Genomic DNA, 19,609 nt, shown 5'->3' on the forward strand with positions numbered 1-19,609 from the left:
TCTGATTAATTTACATGTTGAAAGGGAGTGGGAAGAAGTAAACACTTATCTAATCCCACCCCTTTGCCATAAAATATCAGTTAATATTTAGTCAGCTTCCTTACTGATATAATTTGTAATAAAAATAGTGAACAGATTTCTGATATACTTAATACTATAATATTACATCATGATTTTTTTTTAAAAATAGAGACATTCACTTAATTTCAATATTTTATTTTTCTTTATAGTTCGAGAAGATCATATTTTTATAACTCCTTTTGAACAGTTTTATGTTTGGACATTGCTTTAATTTCATATTCAGACTGTTCCATAGTTTCACCCCATGAACAGAAATACAAAACTATTGATAACTTTTTTGTTAAGTTAAGGCCTGATCCATCTGAAATTCATAGCCAGTGCTCTGACACGGTGCCATCAACCTCTGAACGCTGAAAAAGCACAGTGTATACAGAAAACACATTATATGCTGCAATAAATGCACTGCCTAAGTGTCCCCTCTCCCCACTGCCTTTCAGCAGCATGCAATAGCAAACATGTCGTCAGAGGAGGCCGAGATGATGATTAAGTTTAACATTTTCTACAATATTGCCAAAGCACTTTAAGCACAAGATTGTTAGTTAATAATTTAGAAATTAATATTGTCTGTATGGACTGCAACTTCCCCCCCAAACAAGTGCACATGTAAAACTGCGGTGTTAAGCGATGCGGTTGAAAAATTTGAGTGCGCCTAAATTTTGTGCCGGTGCGTCTAACTTAATAATCAATGCTGCTGTGTTCAATCCTGTACAGAGAGAACCATTTCATCAACAGTGAGGGATTCTCCAAAAGGAGTTTGCACTTCTTTGTAAAGACATACAGAGGAATCACACCAATCAGCCCAGACTCCAAATCCAGGATAAAGAGTTTGAGTGAATGTGGTGTTGAAGGTATGGATGTGGATCAGTGTGTCAGAGGAGACTCTGTAGAAGGACAGAGTGCCAGCAGGACAGTCCACATACACTGCTACTCTATTAGAGACAGAGGAGGAGCAGGAGGAGGAAGGGGAGGAGGAGATGGATGTTTTTATCTTATTGTGTGAGACAGAGTAACATCCATCAGAGCAGCTCAGACTCCAGGACTGATCATTCCATCCAAACTTGCAGTCTCCACTGTCACCTTTCCTTCTGATTCTTCTGTAACTTACCGATATATCAACCTTCCCTCTCCATTCAACCTCCCAGTAACAGCGACCAGTCAGACCTCTTCTACACAACAGCTGCTTCCAGAAGTCAAATCTGTCTGGATAATCAGGATATGACTGATCCTCCTTCACACATGTCACCTTCCTGTTGTTGTCAGACAGTTTGAGCTTTCTGTGTGCTGTGTTAACATCAAGTGTAAGTTCACAGGAATCTGATGGAGAGAACAAACACAATCCAGTTGCAGTTATTGATGATGACTCCTGACATCAGAGATGTGAATGGGTGATGTGACAGTTTGAAGATGGTTGAATGTGTGCTGCTTTGTTTTCATGAATCACATTAAAAACACACTTACACTTCCTCAGACCTGGTCTTAACCATTGGACTCCAGTAGGCTCCACCCTGAAAGGAGAAGAGGGGTCAGACCAGCACAGTTTCTTTCAGCATGAACACATGGACATTACACACATGTCAAGTTTTGTTTTTTGCAATTTGATCTGATAGTACAGTCATTTCTTGCAAGATATACACATTTCGTCACTGTACTTATGTAAAATTAAAACAAAAACCAGCCCCAGCTCTGTCACAGGTGTTAGATGCTCTTTTGACACTCTGCCCTTCGATATGCATGGATGAAACGTTGAAAGACAGGACGATTACCAAAATGGCATTTCCTCATAGAACAGAAAAGGCAACAATAACAACATACATTACACTGGTTAATGCAGTGGAAAAGCTAGTTTGACGGCTTGCAGAGGCTATCCAGGATCAAAGTTAGCGCAAATATCATACCCAGTACCAGATTTGCACTTAGGATGAGTACAAGTAACTTTACACTGTTATCCACGAAAAAGTGTACTACATTTGAGGTATTATCCAATGTCTGCTAAAATATTTCCATCACCTACTGGATATTTTCCACTTAGAGATGCACAGTCTGATATCATTGCATTTGTGTGATTATTTAGTGTTTATTCGTTAGAAATGTTCTAAACTGCCACAAATTACCACATAATTTTTGGATTTCCTTATCTGGATGATTGAGCATGCATCAAGATAGCACAATAGTGTAAACCATTTTGTGGTCTTGGTATGATTAAAAAAATACATCAGTTGTAGGCAGAGCTTGTTTGGAATCAGTTTTGTTTGTAAGGTTCGTATGAGGCAAGCTAATATTATGACAGAGAAAATCTTTCCGATCTCACTCCTTAGACATCATCTATTGTTGCAGTAGGTTTCTCCATACCTGAGCATGTCAAGTGCACAGTGCATATCCTCCACTGTAATAAATAGCTGCTTCAACAATGTTTTGCTTGGATAATTGTACGTCAGGTCCAGCTCTCTCAGACAGGAGGATTTAGAGTTTACAGATGACAGGAGAGAAGTGCAACCTTCTTCTGTGATCAGACAACCTGAGAGACTGTTGAAAGATAAAAGGTCTTGTTTAGATCATGACGTACTAGGAAGAATCACAAATAACACTGACGGAGGTTTCTTTTGGTTTTAAGTATTTGTTTAAAATATAGTGTGTACAAAAAAAATGCAGTCGACTGAATTCTGTTTTCCTACCACCCAACCCCGTCCCAGATTAAAGTGCATAATCCTAGTTATATTTATCCTTTTGTCTATCTATCGATAAAATGTTAATGAGAATAACACATCAGTGACATCAAATAAACTTATTTGGATCAGAAATTTTTCAGTTTGCAGTGTGAACTCACCAGTCCACCTGAAAACTTACTAATCTCACAAATTCATATCTGAAACTTCAATCATAAAGTCTTTTTTTTAACATTATTCTAACCTGAGAGTTTCCAGAGTACAGTGTGGACTCTTCAGTCCAACAGACAGAATCTTCATGCCTGAATCTTGCAGGTCATTGTTACTCAGGTCCAGCTCTTTAAGGTTACATGACTTGGAGCTGAGAACTGAGGACAGAGTTTCACAACTTCCCTTTGATAGGTTACAGCTCCTTAAACTGAAAAGGAAAGGTCAGAAACACAAACAAAACAAACAAATAAAAAAAACAGTAAAAAGTGAAAATATATCAATAACACTCACAGTCCCTCCTCTGTCTTGTTCCTGCCTCTCTAACCACCTAATCCGCTCTATAAGAACTCTCCCTCTGATTTATTGATTTCTGCTCTTGTCAAATTTGGTTGTTCCCCTCCAAAAATCTTAACATCTTTAGCTTTGAGAGATGATGAGATTATAGAGAAATACCAAGGGCTGAAAGACAAGCTCGAGAAGGTGTGAAGAGTGAAGGTAACAGTGGTTGCTTTGGTAATAGGAACACTTGGGGCATTGACCCCCAAACTTGGTGAGTGGCTCCAGCAGATCCCAGGAACAACATCCGAGATCTATATCTAGAAGATTGGAGTTCTGGGAGCAGCAAAGATACTGTGCAGGACCCTCAAGGCCTCTGGGTGGAGGAGCTGAGCTTGAGGGACAAAGACCTATATTAGAATGTATCTAAGTAACCAGATTCTTACTCTTGATGGCATTACCTTGGCCTCCAGTAACACTGTGAGGAACCCTGGAGGTCTTTTTTGGACCAGGACATGTCCTTCAATGCACATATTAAACAAATATGTAAGACAGTTTTCTTCCATTTGCGCAACATCTCTAAAGTTAGAAATATCCTGTCTCAGAGTGATGCTGAAAAACTAGTTCATGTATTCATTACTTCCAGGCTGGACTACTGTAACTCATTATTATCAGGATGTCCTAAAAACTCCCTGAAAAGCCTTCAGCTAATCCAAAATGCTGCAGCAAGAGTACTGACAGGGGCTAGAAAGAGAGAGCATATTTCTCCTGTTTTGGCTTCCCTTCATTGGCTTCCTGTTAAATCCAGAATTGAATTCAAAATCCTGCTCCTCACATACAAGGTCTTAAATAATCAGGCCCCATCTTATCTTAATGACCTTGTAGTACCATATCACCCTATTAGAGCACTTTGCTCTCGCTCTGCAGGCCTACTTGCTGTCCCTAGAGCAGACCTTCCCAAAGTGTAGGGCCTGCCCCCTGGGGGGGGGCAAGGCCATTGCAGGGGGGGCGCGGGATGAAAAGGGGAAAAAAACAAAAAACAAAAACAAGGCAGCACGGTGGCACGGTGGTTAGCACTGTTGCCGCACAGCAAGAAGGTCCTGAGTTCAATTCCGCCATCAGGCCGTGGTCTTTCTGTGTGGAGTTTGCATGTTCTCCCCGTGTTTGCGTGGGTTCTCTCCGGGTACTCCAGCTTCCTCCCACCATCCAAAGACATGCAGCTTGTGGGGATAGGTTAATTGGATAATCCAAATTACCACTAGGTGTAAATGTGTGAGTGAATGTGAGTGCGAATGGTTGTCTGTCCCTGTGTGTTAGCCCTGCGACAGACTGGCAACCTGTCCAGGGCGTACCCCGCCTCTCGCCCTATGACAGCTGGGATAGCCTTCAGCGCCCCCCGCGACCCTGAAAAGGATAAGCGGAAGCGAATGGATGAACAAAAAACAAAAAAACAACGCTTGGACACTGCTAATGGACAGGTTTTTGACGGGGCTCCCACACAAACGCAAAGCAGGAGATGAAGCATCGCTGAATATGTCTCCAAACCAACCTCATTCTAAGCCAAAGACTAGAAAATATGGTGAAGCATATCTTCCCTTTGGTTTCACCTGCACAAGTGCCGAGGTAGGTCTCCCTGCAGAATTGGTTTTCCTTCCGTCGGGAGCAGCGCTGGGCTGTTCAAATCACGGACAAACAGTATCCCACATTCTTGATTTTTAGTTCACAAACACTTGTTGTAATGACTAACTACTCCTGACATTTTGGAGATGTTAGCTCTTTATACAGTAAAGTTACAGCGGGATACAAATAATATCAGGCTGATCCTGCCATGATTTGTTCCCCCGTTCAAATCACGGACAAACAGTATCCCACAGCTGTTTTTGTTTTTGAACCCATTTTGCAGAGGGATTGAAAAATGTATTGATAGCAATGTTGAACATTATTACACAGGAAAAAAAAACTACATGTAAAATAATTCCACCGTGACGCCTCTGCCTTTCATAATGGAGGGACAGTAACTGCATGTATATGTAAGCGTGTAAAACCTGCAGATAGTCAGATTAACAGTATTTTGTCTCTACCTGCCATTCTGCAATTCATCTCATGTAAACAATAATGTGGCGCACAGCGTGATGTGAATAAAGGCACATACCTCCTCGTCCACACGTAAACGCAAAAAAAGGAGTTTTAAAAAATCTCCGTTCTTCGTGTGGACGAAACAGCTGCGTTTTCAAAAATACCTGTGTAGAGGGGACGGAGCGTAAAAGAGTTGGTAGTTTATTTTATTACTACGTGTTATTTATTGCAGATTACATGTATTTGCTTAATTGTTTACTAAATGTTTGAGGTGTGAAATAAACCACAATGGAGCAAAATATGGGTGTGTGTGGTTGGGGGATGTGTTCGTGCGTGTGCGCGCGTGCACAAGGGGGGTGGGGGGGCGCGAACATTTTTCTTGTAAAACAAGGGGGGCCCAGCAAAAAAAGTTTGGGAACCACTGCCCTAGAGTATTTAAAAGTAGGATGGGAGGGAGAGCCTTCAGTTTTCAGGCCCCTCTTCTGTGGAACCAGCTTCCAGTTTGGATTCGGGAGACAGACACTATCTCTACTTTCAAGATTAGGCTTAAAACTTTCCTTTTTGCTAAAGCATATAGTTAGGGCTGGACCAGGTGACCCTGAATCCTCCCTTAGTTATGCTGCAATAGATGTAGGCTGCCGGGGGATTCCCATGATGCATTGAGTTTTTCCTTTCCAGTCACCTTTCTCACTCACTATGAGTTAACAGACCTCTCTGCACTGAATCATATCTGTTATTAATCTCTGTCTCTCTTCCACAGCATGTCTTTCATCCTGTTTTCCTTCTCTCACCCCAACCGGGGTGCAGCAGATGGCCGCCCCTCCCTGAGCCTGGTTCTGCCGGAGGTTTCTTCCTGTTAAAAGGGAGTTTTTCCTTCCCACTGTCGCCAAAGTGCTTGCTCATAGGGGGTCATATGATTGTTGGGTTTTTCTCTGTATGTATTATTGTACGATCTACTGTACAATATAAAGCGCCTCAAGGTGACTGTTGTTGTGAGTTGGCGCTATATAAATAAAATTGAATTCAATTGAATGCAACGTGTGTTGTTATTGTCAGTTCCATTTGAAATAAAAGCAAAAAAAACAATAATCAAAAAGAAAAACAGCCCAATTTGTTGTATGTATACAAATAATTAGTCATTAAAGCTGATTCTGAAACATATAATTAATTATATTTTGTTTCTCAATAAATCAGATTCAGTTCTTCGAAAATATCTCTTGTTGAACTGACATTCATTCCTCATCTTTCCAAAGAACACGTCCACCTCTCCAGTCCATGTAGATCCCAGCTTGACTTTATGTGTAAACCTGTCCATCTTCATTGCAAACAAAAGGCTCAGAGCCAATCCCCAATGTAACCCCACTTTCTCTGCCACTTCTGATGTATTACCACAGTTCCTTTTTTGGCACCCTATCATATGTTTCACCGAATCCTATGTATTGTATTTTAATCCTTGTATTTAAAAAGCCTGGTCAAAATGTCGCTCTCCTTTAGACATCTCCATACCTCTCTGCAGGGTATGTAAAGTGGGCCAACCATCTTTCCACACTTCATTCCCTTGATAGCTACCTTCATTTCGTCTGTACTAATGCAGCTGGAATTGAACCAGTGATATTTTGCTGCTAAATAAAAGTGTTAACCACTACATTATGGAGCCATATTTATTTGAATGTGATATAATCTCATGAATTAAACATTGTTTAGAAAGGAATTTGTTATATATTACATTTAGGTATTAGAACCAACTAAAATTATTCTAACCTCAGCGTTTCCAGAGTACAGTGTGGACTCTCCAGTCCAACTGACAGATACTTCACCCCCAAATCCTGTAGGATGTTGTTACTCAGATCCAGCCCTCTCAGACTAGACGAGGACACTGAGGACAGAGCTTTACAGCTTCTTTCTGAGAGGTTGCAGCCACTCAATCTGAAGAAAAGAAAAAAAACAAGAAATAGTTTTTTTTTGTTTTTTTTTTAAACGAACACAGGCATGTACAACACTCAAGCAGTGAATCATTTTCCACAGAGTTGTTGGACAGATGAGTGATTAGGAGTGGAATATATCATATATGATATCACCTGGTTTGCCCGTGTTTGCTCCAAGTGCAGGAAATGTTTTTGTGTAATTGTTAATTATGAAATAACTTAAAATTTGATAGAGGACATCAGACCAAAGATGGGATATTGCTCCACATCTTCAGGTAAAAGGAGGTACCTGAAGGTCTATCTATCTATCTTATATATATATATATATTAGGGCTGCCACAAACGATTATTTTGATAGTCGACTAGTCACCGATTATTTTTGCGATTAGTCGACTAATCAGATCATGCATCCGTTGGACGTAAAACGTACAGCTTATTGCACCAGCATGCATCTGCTCTTATATAACTATCATTAGCTTACAGCTTTAAGTGTTTAAGGTATGTGCTAAATAAAAATAAAGACAAGATGATAGTTTATTAAATTTTAATGACATTTGCAGATTGTTTCGGTGGAGTTTAATAAACTCAGCTGTTTGCTCCTTGCTATCTAAAATATAACAGGACACCGGAGTATATTCTTGAGCATCTCAAACTTCTGATAATCAGTTGTCTGCTTGACGTTTATTCAGCTGTGTAAAAACTATAACCTTAATCTCAGCCAAACCGATTTACTCAGGAACAAATAAAATACTAAAAAAGCCAAACAATAACATTTGTAAGTTATCTAAGTGACTCATATATGTTTAACCTGAGTAGCGAAAGACGGCGGTGGGTTTGAAAACGATTTGCCGGGAGTCCGATGTTCTTACGAGCTCTAGTGAGCCTTGCCCCGGGCTAGCTATCGAGCTAGTGGGTAACAGACGTCTCCGAAAACGTCGGAGCGCTTTTGAAAATATGTGGTGTCTTGATAAACTGAGAAGATACTTGAGGTTTACACAGCTACATTCTATGGGGTGGCTGTAGCTCAGGTGGCAGAGCAGGTCAGCCACAAACCAGAAGGTCGGTGGTTCGATCCCAGGCTGCCTCCTGGCTGCATGCCAAATATCCTTGGGCAAGATACTAACCCCGTGTTTGCCTACTGGTGGTGGTCAGAGGGCCCGGTGGCGCCAGTGTTCGGCAGCCTCGCCTCTGTCAGTGCGCCCCAGGGCAGCTGTGACTACATTGTAGCTTGCCATTGCCAATGTGTGTGTGAATGGGTGAATGACTGAATGTAGTGTAAAGCGCTTTGGGGTCCTTAGGGACTGAGTAAAGCGCTATACAAATGCAGGCCATTTACCATTCTCGCCTGAAAATATGTTAAACGTTTATTTTGTGACCCAGAAAGAATAATAAGTTTAATATTAGAACTAACTAGCTGCCGCCATTGTTGGAAACTGAGCTGGGCTGCGCTATGAATTCTGGGACAGAGCCACTTCTTTTTCTTCGGGGTTTAACCGCAGCTGGCATCCTTGTACATGCAGTGCTGCCATCTTCTGTTTCAGTCCGTTATTAAACTCTTAAATCCTACTACTTGTTCCTGCGTCTTTTGTGATCAGCTTCAAACGACGCGTCGACTATTAAATCAGTCGTCGATGATTTTAATAGTCGACGTAATCGTGACTAGTCGACTAATCGTGGCAGCCCTAATATATATATATATATATATATATATATATATATGTATATTAGGGCTGCCACAAACGATTATTTTGATAGTCGACTAGTCACCGATTATTTTTGCGATTAGTCGACTAATCAGATCATGCATCCACTGGACGTAAAACGTACAGTTTATTGCACCAGCATGCATCTGCTCTTGTATAACTATCATTAGCTTACAGCTAAAATTAAGTGTTTAAGGTATGTGCTAACTAAAAATAAAGACAAGATGATAGTTTATTAAATTTTAATGAAATTTGCAGATTGTTTTGGTGAAGTTTAATAAACTCCTTGCTATCTAAAATATAACAGGACACCAGAGTATATTCTCGAGCATCTTACACTTCTGATAATCACTTGTCTGCTTGAAGGTTATTCAGCTGTGTAAAAACTATAACTTATCTCAGCCAAACCGATTTACTCAGGAACAAATAAAATACTAAAAAAAAGCCAAACAATAACATTTTTAAGTTATCTAAGTGACTTATGTTTAACCTGAGTAGCGAAAGACGGCGGTGGGTTTGAAAACAATTTGCCGGGAGTCCGGTGTTCTCACGGGCGCTAATGAGCCTTTCCCCCGGCTAGCTATCGAGCTGGTGGGTAACAGACGTCTCCGAAAATGTCAGAGCGCTTTTGAAAATATGTGGTGTTTTGACAAACTGAGCAGATATTTAAGGTTTGCACAGTTACATTCTCGCCTGAAAATATGTTAAACGTTTATTTTGTGACCCAGAAAGAATAATAAAAGTAATATTAAAACTAACTAGCTGCCGCCATTGTTGGAAACTGAGCTGGGCTGCGCTATGAATTCTGGGACAGAGCTACTTCTTCTTCTTCGGGGCTTAACGGCAGCTGGCATCCTTGTACATGCAGTGCTGCCATCTTCTGTTTCAGTCCGTTTTTACACTATTAAATCCTACTACTTATTCCTGCGTCTTTTGTGATCTTATAAAGCTTCAAACGACGCGTTGACTATTAAATCAGTCGTCGACGATTTTGATAGTCGACGTAATCGTGACTAGTCGACTAATCGCGGCAGCCCTAACACACACACACACACATATATATATATATATATATATATATATATACATATGTACAGTCAAGCCCACAATTATTCATACCCCTGCCAAATTTTGACTTAAAGTTTCTTTTGTTCAACCAGCAAGTTCTTTTTTGACCAGAAATGACACAGGTGTCTCCCAAAAGATAATAAGACAATGTACAAGAGGCATCATCGTGGAAAAAAATATTTCTCAGGTTTTATTTATATTTTAGCAAAAAGTCAATAGCCAAAATAGCCAGGGGTATGAATAATTATGGGCTTGACTGTATATATATATTAGGGGTGCAACAATACATGTATCGGTATTGAACGGTTCGATACAGTGCTTTTGGTACGCATACGTATCGAATAACTTTTCTTCTGATGATGCTGTGTTGAGAGCTCAGTGGATCTGCGTTTGACTACTCCGCCTAGGCTGCACTGTCGAGCGCAGATCCACTGAACGCTGTGCAAGCTAGTGAGACAGAAGTTAAGCTCGTTGCTACACGGCAAGTGCCTCAACGCTACCCGAAATTGAACCTCCCCCACCCTTATTCAGATCTGGCGTTTGGAACTATTTTGGTTTTCATGTGAAGCATGACCCTGATGGTAAGCGCGTCGTGGACAAAAGTAAAACAGTATGTCGGATGGGCCACGCAATGCTCAATCGCATCGGTTGAAACTAGTGCGTTAGCGCAGTTAGCTTGTTAACGTGTTGACGTCGTCCAGCCCCAAGCACGGGGCAATCCGCGGTAACTCGTTTATGGAGATTTGCCTCGTTATGGCGTTAATGTCATTTTAACGAGATTAACGCTGACAGCACTAGTGGGAACACAACGAATGTGACTGCACATTTACTCCGACATCATCCTAGTGCAAAGACAAGTGGAAGCAGACAAAAACAACAAGCATGCATGCTACAAACTTCACCCGAGTCATTTAGACAGCCGTTAGCACATGATTCTCCTTATGGGGACCTTATATGTTTAATATGCTGCTGAGAATATAGCCCAGAAGAAGCGTACAGTATAGCTTTTATTTTGGAAAGAGCCATTTCTCTGTAATAAACTCTCTTTTTCCAAAGATGAGTGATTTCTCGCTCAGATTTTTTTTTTATTATTATTTTGTTGTTTTAGCAACATTACATTTAAAAACAGTACTTTTGAGTTAAAATATATATTTATAATTTTAATAAATGACAAATTTAAAAGGCATGAACATTTTTTGCATCAAAAAAATATCGGAAAAATATTGAACCGTGACACCAAAGTATCGAACCGAACCACCGAACAGAACCGTGAATTTTGTGTATCGTTGCAACCCTAATATGTGTGTATATATACAGGTCCTTCTCAAAAAATTAGCATATTGTGATAAAGTTCATTATTTCCTGTAATAATGATCTTACGGCGCAACGCATTTCCGGTTGCGCCGTAAGATGGCTGCACCGACGAGAGCTCCCAGTCATCTCAGCAAAAATGTTATTATTTATTTTGTTCTGCTTTCTATTACTGTGCGCACAGCGCGATCATACACTCGGTATGACAGACAAACGCTTCTGGAGCTACGTTCGTCAGCCAGTTCGGACTTTACAGCAGGTTTCGACTCCGTGGACGCTCTGCTACCTGGGATCCTTTGTTTACTCGCGCGACGTCGAGGGAAAACAAAGAGGGGGAAACGCGCCGGAGTTTTGTGCCGAACGCGACAGAGAAACAGCAAGCCACCTCTCCCCAGCATCCTGCTCGCGAATCTCCAGTGTCTGGACAACAAACTTGACGAGCTGCGTGCACGGATTAAACACCAACAAGACACCAGGAACTGCTGCGTTCTGGCCTTCACAGAGACATGGCTGGAGCCCAGCGTCCCCGACTGCGCCATCACGCCGGATGGATTCACTGTTTACCGGGGAGACCGAACGATGGACTCAGGCAAGAAAAGGGGAGGAGGGGTGTGCTTTATGGTTAACTCCTTGTGGGCTAGAGATGTGTATCTTAAAAACTTACTGCTCTCAGAGCCTCGAGCTGCTGACCATTAAAGTCAGGCCTTTTTACCTCCCGAGGGAGTTCAGCTCAGTTCTCCTCTCAGCTGTTTACATTCCACCACACGCTGATAAAGCTACGGCTATGGACGAACTGTATGACATCATCACTGGACTTGAGAACAAAAATCCAGAAGCTGCCTTTATTGTGCTGGGAGACTTCAACAGAGCCAACATGAAGAAGGTTCTCCCCAAATACTATCAGCACATCTCCTTCCCCACAAGAGGTGATCAAACATTGGACCATTGTTACACTCCATTCAAGGAGTGCTACAAACCCTCCCCGCCCAGCTTTTGGTAAGGCAGACCATTGTTCCATTCTGCTGCTGCCTGCATACAGACAAAGACTAAAACAGGAAAAACCAGCTTCCAGGGTTATTTACAAATGGGACAGTGAGGCTGAGGAGGTCCTGCAGGACTGCTTTGAGACAACTGACTGGCAGATATTTGTGGATGCAGCTGATGGCAACATCAATGAACTCACAGACTCTGTCATTGGATATATTGGAAAGTGCATGGATGATATCATCACAAAACCACTGTCCGCATATACCCAAATCAGAAACCCTGGGTAAATAAAGACGTTCGCGCGCCAAGCTAAAAGTGCGGACCTCTGCCTTTAACTCCGGGGATGCTGATGCATATAAAGCAGCCAGGTATGACCTCCGAAAGTCCATAAAAAAGGCCAGAAAGGACTACAGGGACAAAATGGAGTCCAGCTACCACAGATTTGACACCAGGCGACTGTGGAATGGACTGCGCTGCATCACTGACTACAAGAAGGTCAACACAGTCAGTGTTCAGCCCACTGCATCTCTCGCAGACGAGCTTAACAACTTCTATGCTCGTTTTGATGCAGACAACAGAGAGCAGATCCTCTACCCTCAGGAGGACAGTGAGGCTGCAACTTTAACTCTGAAAACAGAAGCTGTGAGATGGACCTTTAAAAAGGTCAATCCTCACAAACCCTGTGCTAACTTGCATATGACAAATAAAACTGAAAACTGAAAACTGAAACTAATGTACTGATAAACATTAGACTTTCATATATTTCAGATTCATTACACACAACTGAAGTAGTTCAAGCCTTTCATTCTTTTAATATTGATGATTTTGGCATACATAACTCGTGAAAACCCAAAATTCCTGTCTCAAAAAATTAGCATATCATGAAAAGGTTCACTAAACGAGCTATTGACCTAATCATCTGAATCAACGAATTAACTCTAAACACCTGCAAAAGATTCCCGAGGCTTTTAAAAACTCCCAGCCTGGTTCATTACTCAAAACTACAATCATGGGTAAGACTGCCGACCTGACTGCTGTCCAGAAGGCCATCATTGACACCCTCAAGCAAGAGTGTAAGACACAGAAAGAAATTTCTGAACGAATAGGCTGTTCCCAGAGTGCTTTATCAAGGCACCTCAGTGGGGAGTCTGTGGGAAGGAAAAAGTGTGGCAGAAAACGCTACACAATGAGAAGAGGTGACCGGACCCTGAGGAAGATTGTGGAGAAGAACCGATTCCAGACCTTGGGGGACCTGCGGAAGCAGTGGACTGAGTCTGGAGTAGAAACATCCAAAGCCACCGTGTACAGGTGTGTGCAGGAAATGGGCTACAGGTGCCGCATTCCCAAGGTCAAGCCACTTTTGAACCGGAAACAGCGGCAGAAGCGCCTGACCTGGGCTACAGAGAAGCAGCACTGGACTGTTGCTCAGTGGTCCAAAGTACTTTTTTGGATGAAAGCAACTTTTGCATGTCATTCGGAAATCAAGGTGCCAGAGTCTGGGAAATGCCAAAATGCCTGAAGTCCAGTGTCAAGTACCCACAGTCAGTGATGGTCTGGGGTGCCATGTCAGCTGCCGGTGTTGGTCCACTGTGTTTTATCAAGGGCAGGGTCAATGCAGCTAGCTATCAGGAGATTTTGGAGCACTTCATGCTTCCATCTGCTGAAAAGCTTTATGGAGGTGAAGATTTCATTTTTCAGCACGACCTGGCACCTGCTCACAGTGCCAAAACCACTGGTAAATGGTTTACTGACCATGGTATTACTGTGCTCAATTGGCCTGCCAACTCTCCTGACCTGAACCCCATAGAGAATCTGTGGGATATTGTGAAGAGAAAGTTGAGAGACGCAAGACCCAACACTCTGGATGAGCTTAAGGCCACTATCGAAGCATCCTGGGCCTCCATAACACCTCAGCAGTGCCACAGGCTGATTGCCTCCATGCCACGCCGCGTTGAAGCAGTCATTTCTGCAAAAGGATTCCCGACCAAGTATTGAGTGCATAACTGAACATAATTATTTGAAGGTTGACTTTTTTGTATTAAAAACACTTTTCTTTTATTGGTCGGATGAAATATGCTAATTTTTTGAGATAGGAATTTTGGGTTTTCATGAGTTATGTATGCCAAAATCATCAATATTAAAACAATGAAAGGCTTGAACTACTTCAGTTGTGTGTAATGAATCTCAAATATATGAAAGTCTAATGCAGGCATGTCCAAAGTCCGGCCCGCGGGCCGCAATTGGCCCGCGGTCCAGTTTTAATTGGCCCGCAAGTAATTTTATAAATAGAATAGAAAATGGCCCGCACTTCAACTTTTGCTTGAGTTTATTGCACTTCTTAGTTTTAACACCAGGGGGAGCTACTGTTGATCAAGGCAGTTGCTCCACCAAAAAGGACAATAACAGAAGAAATTTACCCCAAGTTACTAAACATGGCAGAACCAAACAAGCGAAAGGTAGAAAGTGAGTGCAGAAAATTTCAGACACAGTGAGAGAGTGAATATTTCTTCAAAGAATTCAAGGGGAAGTGTATCTGTTTGATCTGCACTGAAACTGTGGCAGTTATGAAAGAGTATAATGTACGACGTCATTATGAAACCAAACATCAGGCCTATGCATCCTACACTGGTGCTGAGCGAGAGCAGAAATTAAAGCAAAGGGTAGCTCTCCTGCACGGTCAGCAACAGTATTTTTTTTCGTGCTCAAATTGTTCAGGAAAAGGCTCCAATAGCAGCTATGAGGTCGCCCAACTCATCGCAAGACATGGCGAGCCTTTTTCAGACGGAGACCTCATAAAACACAGCCTCGTTAAAGTCACCGAAATAATGTGCCCGGAAACAGAACAGGACTTCAACAACGTCAGCATGTCCAGAAATCCAGTTGTGCCACGCACTGAAGACTGTCAGCCAACATTAAACTGCAACTGTCTGATAAAGCTGTGCTTTTGGTTTTTACTCCATCGCATGCGATGAGAGCACCGATGCCACAGACACCGCACAGCTGCTAATTTTTTGCGGGGAGTGGATGAGAGCACGAGCGCTTTAGGTGAGTAAAAATATATTCCACAGTACCCGTGTGTTAATGTGCAGTACACATGCTTCAAATATCAATAATGCGCATCAATTCTGTCACTACCCTGCTTTTGCGCACCACTTTCTTATATGCGTTTTTCTTGTTAACACACAGAGTACACACCGCTGTGCGCAGCACACGCACACGCAAAGTCAGCTGATCTCATCTGATGCAGATCTGCTCCTTGATCAAGTGACATTTGTCTGGAGTTTTGGCACGAGTGGCGATCAGCACCGCAGCTGGATGGCCTGATTTACATACCCAGCGCAGCTGATACTCACCAGAATAATTTACTAAAATTATATGCACTCATGTTATTAAGTCCAGTTCAGTCTGTTAATGTTGATAACGGTTTCAAACGGACGTTAATAGGTGTTTTGCTAAGCCTAATAACGTAAATAACAAACTTGAAATGTACCTGTCCCATTTTCCCCTTATTGTTTTTCCTGTAAATCTTCTGTCTAACAAGAAATCTGAGGCTGCTGTTCTGAGAATGAGCTACCAAAGCTTTTTCTGAATAAATCAATAAAGATCCATTTATGGAAAGCTGTGATGAAGGCAGTTTCGTCTTTAATTATATTCAACAATATAACACATTTGACCATTTTTAAGTGATTTTTAAAACAGTAAAGGTTATATACCTAATTTCTAGTAAGTGGCCCAGCCCCTCCTATATTTTTATGTATGTGGCCCTCAGCGAAAAAAGTTTGGACACCCCTGGTCTAATGTTTGTCAGTACATTACAGGAAATAATGAACTTCATCACAATATGCTAATTTTTACTGCTGTAAGCAAGCCTGACAACATCCAGATCACTTATTATGGCAATATGGCAATAAGATCATCACTGCTTTAAGCACTGCCTATATGATCTGGTGAGAGAGCAAGGACAGCAGCAGTCCTCTGCCCTTGAAGAAAGGACATCTGCCCAAGATGAAGAAACTTCTTCTCCAGAAGATGAGGGGACAATCTCCAAAGAGGCTGACTGCATTACCACTGATGATGAGAACTAGCCAGTGCCTGAATCCTCTTCTTTGGGGGAGGATTGGGGTTGCGAGGCATGGAGGTGGAGGCCGAGCAGCTGATGGAAAATAATGTAGGAGCATTTTCTGAGAATGAAGACCGGTGACTGAGTGGATCCCTCATGAAGGGAAAACCATGTGGGTCCCACTACTGAAGAGAGACTGCTCTACAATCCAGTACCCACTGGTATCAAACTAGGGGTCACCCTGTATGCAGTTCCCTGGATTAGCAGCCTGAGATCTACTTTTGACTTTTTTTAAAAAACAAAGGAGATCTTTTAGCTGCTGTGCACCCTTACAAACCTGCACGGGAGGCGAAGATGTGAGGATTGGATTATAGATGAAGTGGAAATGTGAGCCTACACCTGAATAAAGCAATACATAGCATGTTGGATGAAAACACTGGAAGTTCTCAGGAAGTAAAAAATGGAAAGGGGTTCTGACTCCAACTGACAGAGGAGCTCCGAGGACAACGTCTTTCCTTCGGTCACCTTGGCAGAGGAACTCCTCAGATGAAAACTGGCACAGGGGAAACAACCCAGAGCATCCTCCCCAGCTCCTCCAGTTACAACAGCGGAATATTTTGTTGTCTGTCTTTGGCTTCGCAGGGCTCGCAAAATCGCTAGCCCGACGTCCCGGGGCTAGCGATTTTTCCAGTCAGGCTACCAAAATCTATCTCTGCCCTGCCCGATCGTCTTATCAGTCGTTAGCTTACTATTCGAACATGACAAGTGAAATCTCCTGCAGCAAGCCTAAACATGTGAGAGGTTGATTGCGCAGAGAATCGCTGAGCATTATGTGAGTGCCCCACCAGAGGTCATCCTGCCAGGCCAGTTCAAGAGATAGAATGATGATCTTACTCTGAGAAAGATGACCAATGTCATGTTTTCCATCAGGTTCCAACATTTGGCTACATATACTTGTTTAGTGAGGTCAAATATCAACAAAGGAATTCCAAAAGTTATAAGAATCTTAGAATTGGGTTCTGTGAGTCACAGTACCTTTAAAACCTGTGGGATATTAGATCAAGCTTTAAAAAAAAAAACACTACCAAAAACAACAAAAAAAAGTTTTCTTTACAACATCACAGGATTCTTTCAACTAGAACGATCAAATCTAGGATCAGAGTAGAGATCCAATGGTCAAACACAGATAATATAACATTTGAAATTTGGGATTACAATTCCATAGTTGATACAATGCTTGTATGTATAACTGTAACTTGTATGTATAATTTTAAGTATATTTTTTTTTATTTTTACTAACTATTTTCATTAGCATTATGTCTCCAGACCTGTGTATTTTGGAACTGCATATAGTATCTAAATTATATTATATACAATCATGAAACTTGTTTGTACTTACAGAGCTTTGTTGGAGGCTTTGACCACTGGCAGCAGCCTCAGAAGAGCCTCCTCTGAAGCAGAGTATTTCTTCAGGTCAAACACATCCAGATCTTTTTCTGATGACAGTAAGATGAAGACCAGAGCTGACCACTGAGCAGGAGACAGTTTATCTGTGGAGAGACTTCCTGATCTCAGGGACTGTTGGATCTTCTCCACTAGAGAACGATCATTCAGTTCATTCAGACAGTGGAACAGATTGATACTTTTCTCTGCAGACAAATTCTCACTGAGCTTCTCCATGATGTACTTGGCTGTTTTCTTTTTAACCCGTGAGCTACTTTCTGTCTGTGTCAGCAGGCCTCGTAGGAGAGTCTGATTGGTCTGAAGACAAAGACCCAGGAGGAAGCGGAGGAACAAGTCCAGGTGTCCATTTGGACTCTCTAAGGCCTTGTCCACAGCACTCTGGTGGAAGTGTTTAAATGTAGATTGTCTTGTTTCTGACATTGGGAAGGTTGTTTGTTCTTCCAGCAGATTGAGTCCAGAGTTGATGAAGGTCAGATGAACATGAAGAGCAGCTAGAAACTCCTGAACACTCAGATGGATGAAGCAGTAGACCTTGTCCTGGTACAGTCCTTTCTCCTCTTTAAAGATCTGTGTGAACACTCCTGAGTACACTGAGGCTGTTCTGATATCAATGCCACACTCTGTCAGGTCTGATTCATAGAAGATCAGGTTTCCTTTCTCCAGCTGATCAAAAGCCAGTTTTCCCAGAGACTCCATCATCTTCCTGCTCTCTGGATTCCAGTGTGGATCTGTCTCAGCTCCTCCATCATACTTGACCTTCTTCACTTTAGCCTGAACCACCAGGAAGTGGATGTACATGTCAGTCAGGGTCTTGGGCAGCTGTCCTCCATCTCCGGTTTTCAGCACATCCTCCAGAACTGTAGCAGTGATCCAGCAGAAGACTGGGATGTGGCACATGATGTGGAGGCTTCGTGATGTCTTGATGTGGGAGATGATCCTGCTGGCCTGCTCCTCATCTCTGAATCTCTTCCTGAAGTACTCCTCCTTCTGTGGGTCAGTGAACCCTCTGACCTCTGTCTCTATGTCAACACATGCAGAAGGGATCTGATTGGCAGCTGCAGGTCGTGTGGTTATCCAGAGGTGAGCAGATGGAAGCAGATTCCCCCTGATGAGGTTTATCAGCAGCACATCCACTGAGGTGGACTTTGTAGGGTCAGTTAGAATTTTAGTTTTGTGGAAGTCCAGAGGAAGTCGACACTCATCCAGACCATCAAAGATGAACAGAACCTGGAAGTCTTCAAATTTGCAGATTCCTGCTTCTTTGGTTTCAGTAAAGAAGAGATGAACAAGTTCCACCAAGCTGAATGTTTCCTCTTTCAGCACATTCAGCTCTCTGAAAGCAAATGGAAATATGAACTGGATTTCCTGGTTGGCTTTGTCTTCAGCCCAGTCGAGGGTGTATTTCTGTGTTAAGACCGTTTTTCCAATGCCAGCCACTCCCTTTGTCAGCACTGTTCTGATTGGTTCATCTCTTCCATGTGTGTGTTTAAAAATGTTTTCTTGACTGATTGTTGTTTCTGGTCCGTCTGGTTTCCTGGATGCTGTTTCAATCTGTCTGACCTCATGTTCATCATTGACCTCTGCAGTCCCTCCCTCTGTGATGTAGAGCTCTGTGTAGATCTGATTCAGAAGGGTTGGGTTTCCTGCTTTAGCGATCCCCTCAAACACACACTGGAACTTCTTCTTCAGAGTAGATTTAAGGTTACGTTGACAATCTGCAGCAGGGGTTTCTGAATGATACAAAGACATGCACATGCACACACACACACACACACACACACACAC

The 19,609-nt window shown here is 42.2% G+C and overlaps 1 protein-coding gene across 1 annotated transcript; it reads right to left on the bottom strand.

Annotated features, from left to right (window-relative positions):
* Positions 1-607: 607 nt before the first annotated feature.
* LOC120436380 (stonustoxin subunit beta-like) lies at positions 608-17,813 on the bottom strand. Its single transcript, XM_039607322.1, has 6 exons — positions 17,760-17,813; positions 7,068-7,232; positions 2,989-3,162; positions 2,431-2,604; positions 1,540-1,586; positions 608-1,395 (listed from the first exon to the last, which is right to left on the bottom strand). Exons 3-6 carry the CDS (start codon positions 3,042-3,044, stop codon positions 779-781), a joined length of 894 nt encoding a protein of 297 aa, XP_039463256.1. The 5' UTR covers positions 3,045-3,162; positions 7,068-7,232; positions 17,760-17,813; the 3' UTR covers positions 608-778.
* Positions 17,814-19,609: the final 1,796 nt, after the last annotated feature.

Source organism: Oreochromis aureus, linkage group 3 (assembly GCF_013358895.1).
Source record: "Oreochromis aureus strain Israel breed Guangdong linkage group 3, ZZ_aureus, whole genome shotgun sequence".
NCBI lineage: Eukaryota > Metazoa > Chordata > Actinopteri > Cichliformes > Cichlidae > Oreochromis > Oreochromis aureus.